This window comes from Hemitrygon akajei, chromosome 1 (assembly GCF_048418815.1).
Source record: "Hemitrygon akajei chromosome 1, sHemAka1.3, whole genome shotgun sequence".
Classification (NCBI taxonomy): Eukaryota; Metazoa; Chordata; class Chondrichthyes; order Myliobatiformes; family Dasyatidae; genus Hemitrygon; species Hemitrygon akajei.
Genome location: NC_133124.1, coordinates 70,121,961 through 70,135,521, shown reverse-complemented (window position 1 = coordinate 70,135,521; position 13,561 = coordinate 70,121,961). Strand labels below are relative to the sequence as shown.

Sequence of the window (13,561 nt, the reverse complement as noted above, 5' to 3'; positions counted from 1 at the left end):
TGAGTGCTTGAATTGCCAAGACATTGAAGGCCAAGGGCAAATACTGGAAAATGGGATCAATATGGATGGGTACCCATTAGTCAACATAGATCTAGTGGGCAGAATGGCCTGTTCCTGTGCTGTATGATCCTCTGATGTCATGTGATATGAATATTGTGGAAAAGTAATTATGTCTTTTATTTTCAAAGCAATAATTCAGCACGTTTGTCTTCAAGTGAAAACTATTTAAACACTAACTTTGAGCCTGTTTAGAAACGTGATATGCTATGAATAGGCAGAGTTGCTGTTTGGCTCCTGTTGACAAGCAGCTGCTGCCCTTACTCAGCTGTCAGCCATTTATAGAAACATAAAAACATAGAAAACCTGCAACACAATACAGACCCTTCGGCCCACAAAGTTGTGCTGAACATGTCCCTACCTTAGAAATTACCAGGTTTACCTACAGCCCTCTATCTTACTAAGCTCCATGTACCTATCCAAAAGACTTTTAAAAGACCCTATCGTATCCGCCTCCACCACAGTTGCCGGCAGCCCATTCCACGCACGCACCACTCTCTGAGTAAAAAACTTACCCCTGACATCTCCTCTGTACCTACTCCCCAGCACTTTAAACCTGTGTCCTCTTGTGGCAACCATCTCAGCCCTGAGAAAAAGCCTCTGACTATCCACACGGTCAATGCCTCTCAACATCTTATACACCTCTATCAGGTCACCTCTCATCCTCCGTCGTTCCAAGGAGAAAAGGGCGAGTTCACTCAACCTATTCTCATAAGGCATGCTCCCCAATCCAGGCAATATCCTTGTAAATCTCCTCTGCACCCTTTCTGTCTTCAGTGAAGCCAGTGAGAGTGATATTGCTCAACACCAATGATCCAGAGATAGACTGCTACTTCTCCCTGGCACTTCAACTGGTGAGGCAAGATGCCAGTGTTTGGTCTAACACATCCCTGGGACAAGATCTCATGAGATGACTACTCTACTGCCCCTCCTGTTTGCAATGGGCCAGCACTGCAAAATCCCTGGGCAGGATGACCTGCCCTCTGCTTTAACCACTCTTTGATGTTGGCCAATAACTCTGAACCCTCTGCTTTTTCCCTCCACACTTTCTTCCCCCCCACTTTCTTCCCCCCCCACTTTCTTCCCCCCCCACTTTCTTCCCCCCCCACTTTCTTCCCCCCCCACTTTCTTCCCCCCCACTTTCTTCCCCCCCCCACTTTCTTCCCCCCCCCACTTTCTTCCCCCCCCCACTTTCTTCCCCCCCACTTTCTCCCCCCCCACTTTCTTCCCCCCCACTTTCTTTCCCCCCCACTTTCTTCCCCCCCCACTTTCTTCCCCCCCCACTTTCTTCCCCCCCCACTTTCTTCCCCCCCACTTTCTTCCCCCCCCACTTTCTTCCCCCCCCACTTTCTTCCCCCCCCCACTTTCTTCCCCCCCCACTTTCTTCCCCCCCCCACTTTCTTCCCCCCCCCACTTTCTTCCCCCCCCCCACTTTCTTCCCCCCCCCACTTTCTTCTCCCCCCACTTTCTTCCCCTCCCCCACTTTCTTTCCCCCCCCACTTTCTCCCCCCCCCCACTTTCTTTCCCCCCCCCCACATAGATGTCTTTGATGGTGGAGGGAGCTCAACCCATTATGGAACTGGATGAGTTCCACTGCTGTAATCTCATGTTCCCATGCATTAGAGTTTCCATGCAAGGCTGTGATGTAACACATTCAGTCAAAATGCTTTCCACTATACATCTGTTGAAGTTTATCAAGGAACAGACTCCTCAAGGGATTTGCATTATGCCAGCTGCCTGTCCCTAATCTATTCCCCTTCCTTTTTTCTCACTAGAGCCTAAAAAACCCTCATCAAATGGTGTTCCCTAATCCTGCCAGCCCAGCGCTTCACTCTAAACAGAACATGCTGACCCTGAACTCTCCCTGTCTCACTTTTAAGCATCCCACTTGCCCGGTGTCCATTTACATGCAAAAAGCCTGTCCCAACCAACAGCAAGTTCATTTAAAATTAGCTTTTCTACAAATTTCAGTGCAGGTTTGGCCTCTTATGCTTCAACTGGAGACGTGTATAAAGAACAAGGGAAGTGAGAATGCGGGGAGTTTTGGGGACAGAAGTCCAAAGCTCAGGGCACTAAATGCAGAATGCATGGGCACGAGTGGGTGAGCCACAGAATTCAGGAGTTTCAAACTCAATAAGTAGAGAGAATTCAGAAAATTCTACAGGTAGGAAGGAAAAATGCCATGAAGGGATTTGGGGAAAAATATAAGGCTCTAATGGATTTGGTGAAGGCAACAAACAGGATTGATGGGATTAATTGGAAGGGGTGTGTTAGGGTTTCAGCAGCAGTCTGATCAGCTTGAATAATGAGCAGAGTTGGGGACCAGTCAGGAGTGCTTTGTAATTGTTGGCACAGGTGAGGATTTCATCAATGGGTGAAGTGAGATGGAAGGAGAGGTGAAACCAAACTTCTGATAAAGACACAGATATGAGGTCAAGCTGACCCTCTGATCAGATATTTCATGATGTTGAGCAGGCTGGTTCAGTTTCAAACTATTGTCAGGAAAAGGGATGGAGTTATCCTGATGCATTGAGTAGATAGCCTGCTGATACTGTATTATACACAAGGACAATGTACTCTTGTTTCCTGTTGATGCTGTACATTCAGCTGATACTTCCAGAAATGTAAGTATCCCTAGGGAGAGTAAAAACTGCTGGCCCATTGTCAGATAAATAATAGCATTTAAATGAGAAGTATTGATCATACAGTTTATTGCTGTAGGACATGTTGAGCTGAGTCTGTTTTTATATCAAACCATTCTAATCTTTCAGTGACTAACAATTCAACAGAATGAGTTCCAGTCCCTCCTGATCGCAAGGAAATTTAGTGAACATGACCTCATTATCCCTTGTTTCCACTATTTATTTGTTAAAATCAGGTTTATTATCACTGATGAATGTCATAAAATTTGTTGTTTTATGACAGTACAGTGCAGGACAAAAATGGCTATAAATTACAATAAGAATGTATAATACGATAAATAAACAGTGTTAAAATAAATAGTTCATGGACCATTTAGAAATTTGATGACCAGTTGAAGAAATTGTTTCAAAAATGTTGATTGTGCCTACTCAGGCTCCTGTACCTCCTCCCTGATGGTGGTAATGAGAAGAGGGCATATTCCAGGTGAGGGTCCATCATGACCTTTTGAAGATGTCCTCTATGGTGGGGAAGCTAATGCTCTTGACGGAGCTGGCTGAGCTTACAACTGTCTGCAACTTCTCCCAATCCTGTGCATTTATATCTTTGCTCTGTACTGCTGAAAAACAACAAATTTCATGTCATGTAATCTGGTTCTGTAGCACCAGAGACCCGGGGGAGTAAGAGACAATGTCCAACATGGGTGGGGTCTTTGACAATACTGGCTCCTTTACTGAGGTAATGAGAAGCATAGACAGAGTCCATGGAGGGGAGATGTGTTGAATAATGTCCACAATTCTCTGTAGTTTCTTGCTATCATGGGTAGAGCAGTTGCCCTACCAAGCTGTGATGCATCTGGATAGGATGAAATCTATGGTGCATTGATAAAAATTGGTGAGTGTCAAAGAGGTCATGACAAATTTCTTTAACTCCTGAGGAAGTAGAGGCACTGCTGAGCTTTCTTGGCCATGAGATCAATGTGGTTGGACCAATTCAGGCTATTGATGATGTTCACACTTGGGAACTTAAAGCTTTTAACATTCTTAACCTCAACACCATTGATGTAGACAAAAGCACGTGCACTGCCTCCTTTCTGGAGTCAATGACTGACTCTTCAGTTTTGCTGACAGCTTGTCATCATGATGCAATAGCACTAAGCATTCTGTTTCTTACTGTACTCCAACTCATCATTATTTAAGATGCAGCCCACAACTGTAATGTGTTGTGCAAACTTGTTGATTGAGTTAGAGCAGAGCATGACCACTCAGTGTATGGTGAATCGAATAGGGGGCTGAGGACACAACCTTGTGGGCACCAGTGTTCAGAATAATTGTGGTGGAGGAGTTGTGGTGTCACTGCCCATCCTTACGGATTCCAATTTGCTAGTCTGGAAGTCAAGGATGCAGTTGCAAAGGGAGTCATTAAGCTTTAGGTCTCTCAGTTTGGTGATGAGTTTACTTGCAATTACAGTATTGAAGGCTGAACTATCTGTGAGCCAGTAACTGTCTTGCATGCGATTCAGAAAGAGCAGTCTGGTCTGCTGAGAACTTGCAGTAAACACATCTTTTTATGTGGTTGCTTTTATGGTGTAAGCTCACAGATTTACCTGATTTATTTAAATAGGTTTACCTGATAGGATTTGAATCCCTACCCCTGAGATTCAGACTAATTAATCATGTTTTTTTTTAATAACAATTAGTTTCCTTTGTGGAAGGGAACAAACTCTGAAAACCCATGCTTGTATCAGATTAGGTCACATGAGAAAAGTGTAACTCATGAAATACAAAATAGTAATTTAAATACATTAAAAATCATTGATATATACATAGTTTTACTCTGTTGACTGTTGTTGCTGGACTGGATAATGCCTTACGAATTAATTTTAATGTTACCTTTTTCTGCTTCTCTTCTAGGATTCGAAACAATGGCTGGATTATCTTCCTCCTGATTATGGCTGCTGTCTTCTGGGTCTATCGGTTGGTCAAAGTTATCTGCAACCTCTTGAGCTACTGGGAAATCAGAACATTCTACATCAAAGCATTGAAGATTCCCACGGTATAGCCCACAGTTCACATGGGGACTGTTTAGAAGGCTTCAATGTACCCAGTGACCTGATGTATCAGTGTGTTAGTGGGGAGGGTGATTGGTCCTTCTGTTAGTTTGATACAGTTGAAGGCCTCACTGTGCAATCTTAGAGAATAACTCCTCTGTTACTGCTGTGGTGAACTGTAGTTTACCTTTCCCGGTTCAGACGCCCACGTCAGTTCCCCTCATGAACAGTAAGCATTGGGCAAACACAAGGAAATCTGCAAATGCTGGAAATTCAGACAACACACAAAATGCTGGTGGAACACAGCAGACCAAGCAGCATCTATAGGAGAAGCACTGTTGACGTTTCGGGCCGAGACCCTTCGTCAGGATTGAGATGCTCAGTTCTCAGAGCCCATGTTTGTGCATTGGAGCTTTTTTGAAAATTTTTTATTAATGTTCCCACCCCACTATTTTTCTTACATATTTTTTCCCTTGATGGGATTTAGCTTTTGATTAGATTATTGTCATATCTACTAGGGTACAATGAAATTCTGTGCTCATGTTAAGCTCACATAGTAAACAATATACAGAGTAATGGAGGTTCAGCTTGTCATCAAATACTCTTCTTGGGGGAAAAAAATACAAACTTTTACAGATTTTGAAAGTATCCTAACTGGTTGCATGATGGCAATTCAAATGCATGAAAACATAAAAATCTGAGGTGCAAAGGGACTTGGGAGTCCTTGTGCAGAATTCCCTAAAGGTTCATTTGCGGCTTGAGTGTGGAGAGGAAGGCAAATGCAATGTTAGCATTCATTTCAAGACAACAGGAATATAAGAGCAAGGATGTAAAGTCGAGGCTTTACAAAGCACTGCTGAGGCCTCACTTGGACTACTGTTAGCAGTTTTGGGCCCCTTATCTTAGGAAAGATGTGCTGAAACTGGAGAGGGTTCAAAGGTGGTTCACGAAAATGATTCCAGGATTGAATGGCTCGTCATAAGAAGAGCATTTGATGGTTCTGGGCCTGTATTCACTAAAATTCAGAAGAATGAGTGGTGACCTAATTGAAATCTATCAAATAACGAAAGACCTTGATAGAGTGGATGTGGAGAGGATGTTTCCTATGGTGGGAGAGTCTATGACCAGAGGACACAGCCTCTGAATAGAGTGGTGTCCTTTTAGGATGGGGGTAAAGAATTTCTTTAGTCAGAGTGGTGAATCTGTGATATTCATTATCGTAGGCAGCTGTGGAGGCCAAGTCTTTGTTTATTTAAGGCAGAGGTTGATGGGTTCTTGCTTGGCATAATCTTATGGTCTTATAAAGTCTTATTGGTTCTCATGTCTATCTTGACTATACCTCTTCCCATCCTATCTTTTGTAAAAATGCTGTTCTTTTTTCTCAGTCCTTGGTCTCTGTCACATCTGTTCCCAGGATGACGTTTTCCAGGGCATCAGAGATGTTCTGCTTCAAAGAACAGGATTTTTCTTCTTCCACCATTGATATTGCTGTCACCTGCATCTCCTCCATTTCCCAGACACCTGCAATCACTCCATCTTTCCACTGCCTTAAGAGGGATAGTTCCTCTATTGTCGTCACCTACCACCCCATGAGCCCCTGCATCCAACATGTCATTCTCCACATTTCAATGGGATCCTACCAGCACATCTCCCCCTCCCCTCCCCCACCTGCCCCACTCTCCACTTTCTGCAGGGACCACTCCGTCCATGATTTCCTTGTCCAGTCATCCCTCCCCACTAATTTTTGCAATGGACAAAAATGGTACAGCTGCCCATTCACCTCTTTCCTCACCTCAATTCAGGGCCCAAAACAATCTTTCCAAGTGAGACATCACTTCAACTGTGAATCTGTTGGGGTTATCTACTGTATCCAGTGCCCCCAATGCAGCTTCCATTGGTGAGACCCAATGTAAATTGGGCGAACTGCTTTGACAAGTACCTCTGCTCCATCTGCAAAACGCAGAATTTCCAGGTGGCCGATCATTTTAATTTCTATTCTCATTCCCATTCTGACATAGCAGTCCTTGGCCTCCTCTTCTGCGTTTTTATTCTAGTCCTCTTGAAAATCGCCTTTGCCTTCCTCACCACCAGCTCAACCTACAAAAGAATCGTGGCCAAGGTCTATCAAGTCCCTTTGCATCTTAGATTTTTGAATTTTTTTTTCCATTTAGAAAATAGTCTACATTTTTATTTCTTCTACCAAAGTGTATGACATTCATTTCCCAACAGTGTATTCGATCTGCCACTTCTTTGCCCATTCTCCTAATCTGTCTAAGTCCTTCTGTAGCCTCTCTACTTCCTCAAAACTACCTGCCCCTCCACCTCATCATATCGTCTATAAATTTTGCAACAAAACTGTTAATTCCATCATCCAAGTCATTGACATGTAACATAAAAAAAAGTAGTCCCAGCACAGATCCCTATGGATCTGGCACTAGTCACTAGTCACTGGCAGCCAACCAAAAAGGCTCCCTTTATTCCTACTCTTTACCTCCTGCCTGTCAGCCTCTGCTTTATCCATGCTAGTACCTTTCCTCTAATAGGCTTGTACCTTGTCAAAGGCCTTCTGAAAATCCAAGTACACAACATCCACTGATTCTCTTTTGTCTAATCCTACTTAGTATTTCAAAAGAATTCCAACAGATATGTCAGGAAAGATTTTCCCTTAAGGAAACCATGCTGACTACAACCTATTTTATCATGTACTTCCAACCACATACTGAACAATCAAATCCAACATCTTCCCAACCACTTAGGTCAGACTAACTGATCTTTAATTTCCTTTCTTCTGTCTCTCTCCCTTCTTGGAGTGATATTTGCAATTTTCCTGTCTTCTGAAACCATGCCAGAATTCATTAATTCTTGAAATATCATTACTAATACTTTCAGACCTCATCAGTCACTTTTTTCAAAACCCTGGGGTATAGACCATCTAGTCCAGGTGACCTATCTACCTTCAGACCCTTCAATCTCCCAAACACCTTCTCCCTAGTAATGGCAATTTCACACACTTCCACCCCCGTGACACTCTCGAACTTCTGGCATACTGCTAGTGTCTTCCACAGTGAAGACTGATGAAAAATACTTACTCAGTTCATCTGCCATTTTCTTTTTCCCATTGCTACCTCTCCAGCATTGCCAGCAGTCCAATATCTACTCTTGCCTCTCTTTTACACTTTATATATCTGAAGAAACTTTTGATATCCTCTTTAATATTATTGACGAGCTTACCTTCGTATGCCATCTTTTCCTTCTTTATGACTTTTTAATTGCCTTCTGTTAGTTTTTAGCTTCCCGATCCCCTTACTTCCCACTAATATTTCCTCTGTTATATGCCCTCTCTTTGGCTTTTATGGTGGCATTGACTTCTCTTCTCAGACACAGTTGCATCATCCTGCTTTTAGAATACTTCCTTGTGATCTATCTATCCTGCGCCTTCCAAATTGCTTCCAGAAATTCCAGCCATTGCTGCTTTGCCATCATCCCTGCTAGTGTTCCTTCCAATTAATTTTGGCCAGCTCCTCTCTCATGCCTCTGTAATTACCTTTATTCCACTGTAAAACCAATACATCTGACTTTAGTTTCTCCTTCTCAAATTTCAAGGTGACTTCTATCATATTACAATCACTGGTTCATAAGGGTTCTAATCAATTCCGGTTCATTGACAACACCCAGCCCAGATTAGCTAATACCCTAGTGGACTCAACCATGAGCTGCTCTAAAAACCACTTTGTAGGCATTCTACAAATTCCCTTTCTTGGGATCCAGCACCAACATGTTGCTACTGTTTGGAGGTCTGTATATTACTCCCATCAAGGTCTTTTTACCCTCACAGTTTCTTAGCTCTACCCACAATGATTCTGTACCTTCTGATCCTGTGTTACTTCTTTCTAATGATTTGATTATTTTTATTATCAACAGAGCCACCCCACCCTTCTGTCTATCTGCCTGTCCTTTCAATACAATGTATAATCCTTGGACATTAAGCTCCCAGCTATTGTCTTCTTTCAGCCATGATTCAGTGATGCCCACAATGTCATACATACTAGTCAGTAACATCCAAGTCTGTAACTGTGCTACAAGTTCATCTACTTTATTCCGTATACTATGTGCATTCAAATTTAACACCTTCACTCCTGTATTCATCACCTTTTTCAATTTGCTCCCTTTTACATTGCAGCTCATCTCATTGTCTGCAAATTTTTCCTATCTTCAGCCTCTCCTTGCTAGAAGTCTCACTACACACTGTTTGTAAACCCATCCTATCCCTTCCTCAGCCCCATTTCCCCCTGCCAAATTAGTTTAAACTCTCTAGCAAATCTGTCTGCAAAGGGGATATTTGTTCAGGTATAACCTGTCCCTGGTGCAGTTGTAGTTTCTTTGGAAACACAAAATATCTGCAGATGCTGGGGTCAAAGCAACATGCACAACACGCTGGAGGAACTCAGCAGGTTGGGCAGCACCCGTGGAAACAAACAGTCAACGTTTCCACGGATGCTGCCCGACCTGCTGAGTTTCTCCAGCATGTTGTATGTGTTGCAGTTACTTTGTAGACTGGAAGTGTTCCAAAATTCCCACATCTCGCACACAGAACTCAACTCAGCCCCTGGAGCCATTCTTGCTGCATTAACTGCTCTAACATGAGAATAAAGAAGAAGAAATTTACCAGATACTTGCCTTGTCCAAGCCTGATGAATCAAAGCCACTCCCAAACTGGCCTACTCACTTAAAGGCTGCTCCATTTGCCCCTGCCTTATCTTTATGTGTCCTTTCTGTTGGTTCCTATTTACTAATTGGGCACAGTCCAACTCTGAAAACTGCTGTAAAGTATTACCTTTTTAAACTTGTATGTGTCTTGTGCTGTATGTAACTGTTGGTTCTGTGTTTTGCATCTTGGCCCCAGAGTTTTGTTTGTCTGTATTTATGGTCTTCGTATATGGTTGAATGTCAATTGAACTTGAACATGTTCATGTGCATATGGCAGTAAACTTGACCTTGAATTTGACTTTGAAAAGATGTAACAACCTGGATAAAAACAACAAAATGATGCAAAGGTTCAAATTGAGTTTATTGCCATATGCACAAGTACACGTATGCACAGGTGCAATGAAAAACTTGCTTGCAAAGCATCACAGGCACATAGCATCAGATAAACAGCATTCCCAAGCAAAACATAAATGATGTACAATTTTGACAAGAAAGGACACCATTTACAAAGTGGTTATGTGTTGCTAAGCTGTGTTGACCAGGAATTTGCTGATTGGTTTAAGAACTGAGTAGTTGAAGGGAAGTAGCTATTCTTGAACTACTTAATTCCAGTGACCCAGTTTCAATTTCACCCCTGTTTGGAATGAATTTGTATGTTCTCTCTGTGATTGTGTGTGTTCCTTCTGAGTGCTCCAGTTTCTTCCCACATTGTAGAGATGTATGGGTTAATAATGTTAGTAGGTTGATTTGTCACATAGTTGCAATTAGGCGGTGCAGACTTGTTGAGTCAGAAGGGCGTGTTACCATACTGTATCTCTAACTAAAAGAGTAAAATTTTAAAATCAGGATAACTGAGAAAGGTAGCATTAAGAATCCAAGAACATGGCAGCTCCATCAGAAGGTAGAAGACAGAAAAGGGGAGTGATGGGGGTGGCAGGTATCCTTCATGAGACTCATTGTCCATTGGGTTAGTATAGCCTGTGGCCTGGTAACGTGTAGGTTGAAGCTATAAAACGTCAGAGCAGAATTAGGCCATTCAATCAAGGCTGATTTATTTTCCCTCTCAACCCCATTCTCCTGCCTTTTCCCATAACCTTTGATGCCTTTATCAATCCAACCTCTGCGCTAAGTGTTGAATCAGAATCAGGTTTATTATCGCTGACATACTGTATGTGTGAAATGTCTTGTATGGCGGCAACAATACAGTACAATAAATACAGTAAAATATACTCTAAATTAGAATAAGAAATGTGTGTAGGCTAGTACCTATGATGAAGTTGGCTGAGTCTATAACCCTCTGCAGCTTTTTCTGAGTTTACTGAGTTAAATACCTAAATATCCAAAGACTTGGCCTGCACAACCATCTGTGGCAACAAATTACACAGATTCATCACCCTCTGACTAAAGAAATTCCTCATCTTTGTACAAAGAAATGTCCATATATTCTGAGGATGTGCCCTCTCCCACCACTATAAAGATACTCTCCATGTCAACTCTGTCTGGGCTATTACCATGCTCTGCATTCTCATATGAATCTCATGGGGCAGTGACTGAGGGGGTGGCTTTTCTTTCCCTTGCAGATTGAGCTGTGCAATTATACGTGGCAGGAGGTGCAGGCTCGCCTGATCCAGCTGCAGCGGGAACACCAGATGTGCATCCACAAGAAGGAGCTGACAGAGCTGGACATTTACCATCGCATTCTGCGTTTCAAGAACTACATGGTGGCCATGGTGAACAAGTCTCTGCTGCCCGTCCGCCTCAGCGTCCCGTTCCTGGGCGACATCGTCTTTTTTTCCCAGGGCCTGAAGTACAACTTTGAACTGATCTTCTTCTGGGGCCCTGGCTCCCTGTTCCAGAACAAGTGGAACCTTCATCCCAAGTATAAACGCTCCGGCAGCCGCTTGGAGCTGGCCCAGCAGCTCAGCCGGATGGTGCTGCTGATGGGTGTTGCCAACCTCCTGCTCTGCCCCTTCATTCTAGTCTGGCAGGTCCTCTATGCCTTCTTCAGCTACACTGAGGTGATCAAAAGGGAGCCGGGTAGCTTGGGAGCCCGTCGCTGGTCCCTGTTTGGCCGCCTCTACCTCCGGCACTTCAATGAGTTGGATCACGAGCTACAAGCCCGCCTCAGCCGTGGCTACAAACCTGCTGCCAAATACATGAACTCCTTCACTTCGCCACTTCTGATGGTCATTGCCCAGAACCTGGCCTTCTTCTCAGGCTCCATCCTGGCTGTCCTGATCGCCCTCACTGTCTACGATGAGGATGTGCTGACGGTACAACACATCCTAACCGCCATTACGGTGCTGGGCATTGTAGTGACGGTGTGTAGGTAAGCAATGGGGGTTGGGTTGCTGGTGACTCACACCAGGCAAGGACAGGACCACTGTGCGAATAGGGAACTTCGAAACACCAGAGACTAGAGCCTATGGATCCTCATTCCAGACTGCAGCTGTAGTTCTCCTACTGCACTAACCCAGCCAAATGTTACAGGGCAGAGTTCACTCTATGCTACACCATCACATACACACACATCTGAAGCAGGCTGAACCCAGCCAGATACAGAGTAAAGCTCTGCCCCCTCACACACACTTAAAGTAGAAACAGAATGGGATAGACATAAAAACTTCCTTCTACCTTGTCTCATTGCAGCCAGTGACAGGCACAGAGTAAAGTTCTATACCATCCCCTCCCATACTCCTGGGGTCAGATAAAGAGGGAAGATCTCTCTATACTATCCCATCACACACTCCCAGGGTCAGACACATGACAAACTTAGATCTGCTCTGTCCCATCACGTACTCCCAGGATCAGACACAGACCGAAGCTCCTCCTCACTGTCCCATCGGATACAAAATGAAGCTCCCAACACATCATCCAATCATACAATCCAGCGATTGGACAGAGAGTGAAGCTCCCTCTACACTATCCTGACACACATCTGGGGTATGGATTAAACGTAGAGCAAAAGTTTTCTCCACAATGTTCCATCTGTTAGGACCAGACGCAACCCCAGCTTTTAATGGCCAAACAGAGTAATTTCTGCTCTTGTCTTGGACACTGGTTGTCTCACTACTTGTGTTCCTGAAATGAGTCCTGATATGTAGCTGTGTTGCTGTCTCTCTCTTCAGGTCTTTCATTCCAGATGAATACATGGTGTGGTGCCCAGAGCAGCTTCTGCAGTGTGTTCTTGCCCACATTCACTACATGCCTGACCATTGGAAGGGAAACGCAAATAAATCAGAGACGCGGGATGAGATGGCACAGCTCTTCCAGTACAAAGCGGTATGGCAGTATCTGAATTCCACCCTGGGGGAGAGCTCAGTAGGGTCCATCAGAGCACGATTCCATAACACCTTTCGCTACTTTAGGACACACCCAGTTCTCTCTCAGCCATTGAAACCCTTTCGAAGTATGGTCACTATAACACAGCTGTATTATCTGCAGCAGTGTGACTGTGGTAGGTGTTTTGTTTCATTTGTGGTTTGGGGTTAATTATTGATCCCTGAAGACTGGGGAGAAGCTCTGAGTTCCTCTTCTGAGGGACCAGATGCACCCCTGTCATCTGAAATGCTTCATTTGAGAATTGGCAGCTCAGCAGAGCAATGTCCCTTTGGTGATATGGTACTGCTTCAGTGCTACCACTCCACAATACAGGGTCCCATTAGCACTGCACCTCCAACAGTGCTTCACTCCCTTCAAACTGCCCCACCAGAATTCAACAATCTCTCAGTTCCTTCCCCTGACAGTGAAGTGCCAGGTGCTGACTCTCTATTGGTAGCACTCCAGTACTCTCTCAAAACACCCCCTCTTAACAGTCCAGCACTCAGCACTGCACTTGTGTGCAGTTCTGGTCGGTCTATTACGGGAAGGATGTAGAGGCTTTGGAAAGCATGCAGAAGAGGTTCACTCAGATACAGCCTGGATTAGAGGGTCTGAGCAATAATAAGAAAATGGACAGACTTGGGTTGTTTATTCTGAGGTGTTAGAGACTGAGGAGAGAGCTGACAAGTTTATCAGATTATGGGAGGCACAAATAGGGTAGATAGAGCCTTCTTCATAGGTTACAGAATGTCAAATACAACAGAACATGCATTTAAGATGACAGAG

At 43.9% G+C, this 13,561-nt stretch overlaps 1 protein-coding gene across 2 annotated transcripts in view; it reads left to right on the top strand.

The window, feature by feature from the left end:
• atg9b (autophagy related 9B) overlaps positions 1 to 13,561 on the top strand; it is an 82,207-nt gene that overhangs the window by 53,935 nt on the left and 14,711 nt on the right. For both annotated transcript variants that reach the window (XM_073045139.1, XM_073045131.1), the window contains 3 exons: positions 4,611 to 4,752; positions 11,035 to 11,783; positions 12,583 to 12,736. In XM_073045139.1, coding sequence (XP_072901240.1) covers positions 4,611 to 4,752; positions 11,035 to 11,783; positions 12,583 to 12,736 — 1,045 coding nt within the window. The remainder of the gene's footprint in view (positions 1 to 4,610; positions 4,753 to 11,034; positions 11,784 to 12,582; positions 12,737 to 13,561) is intronic.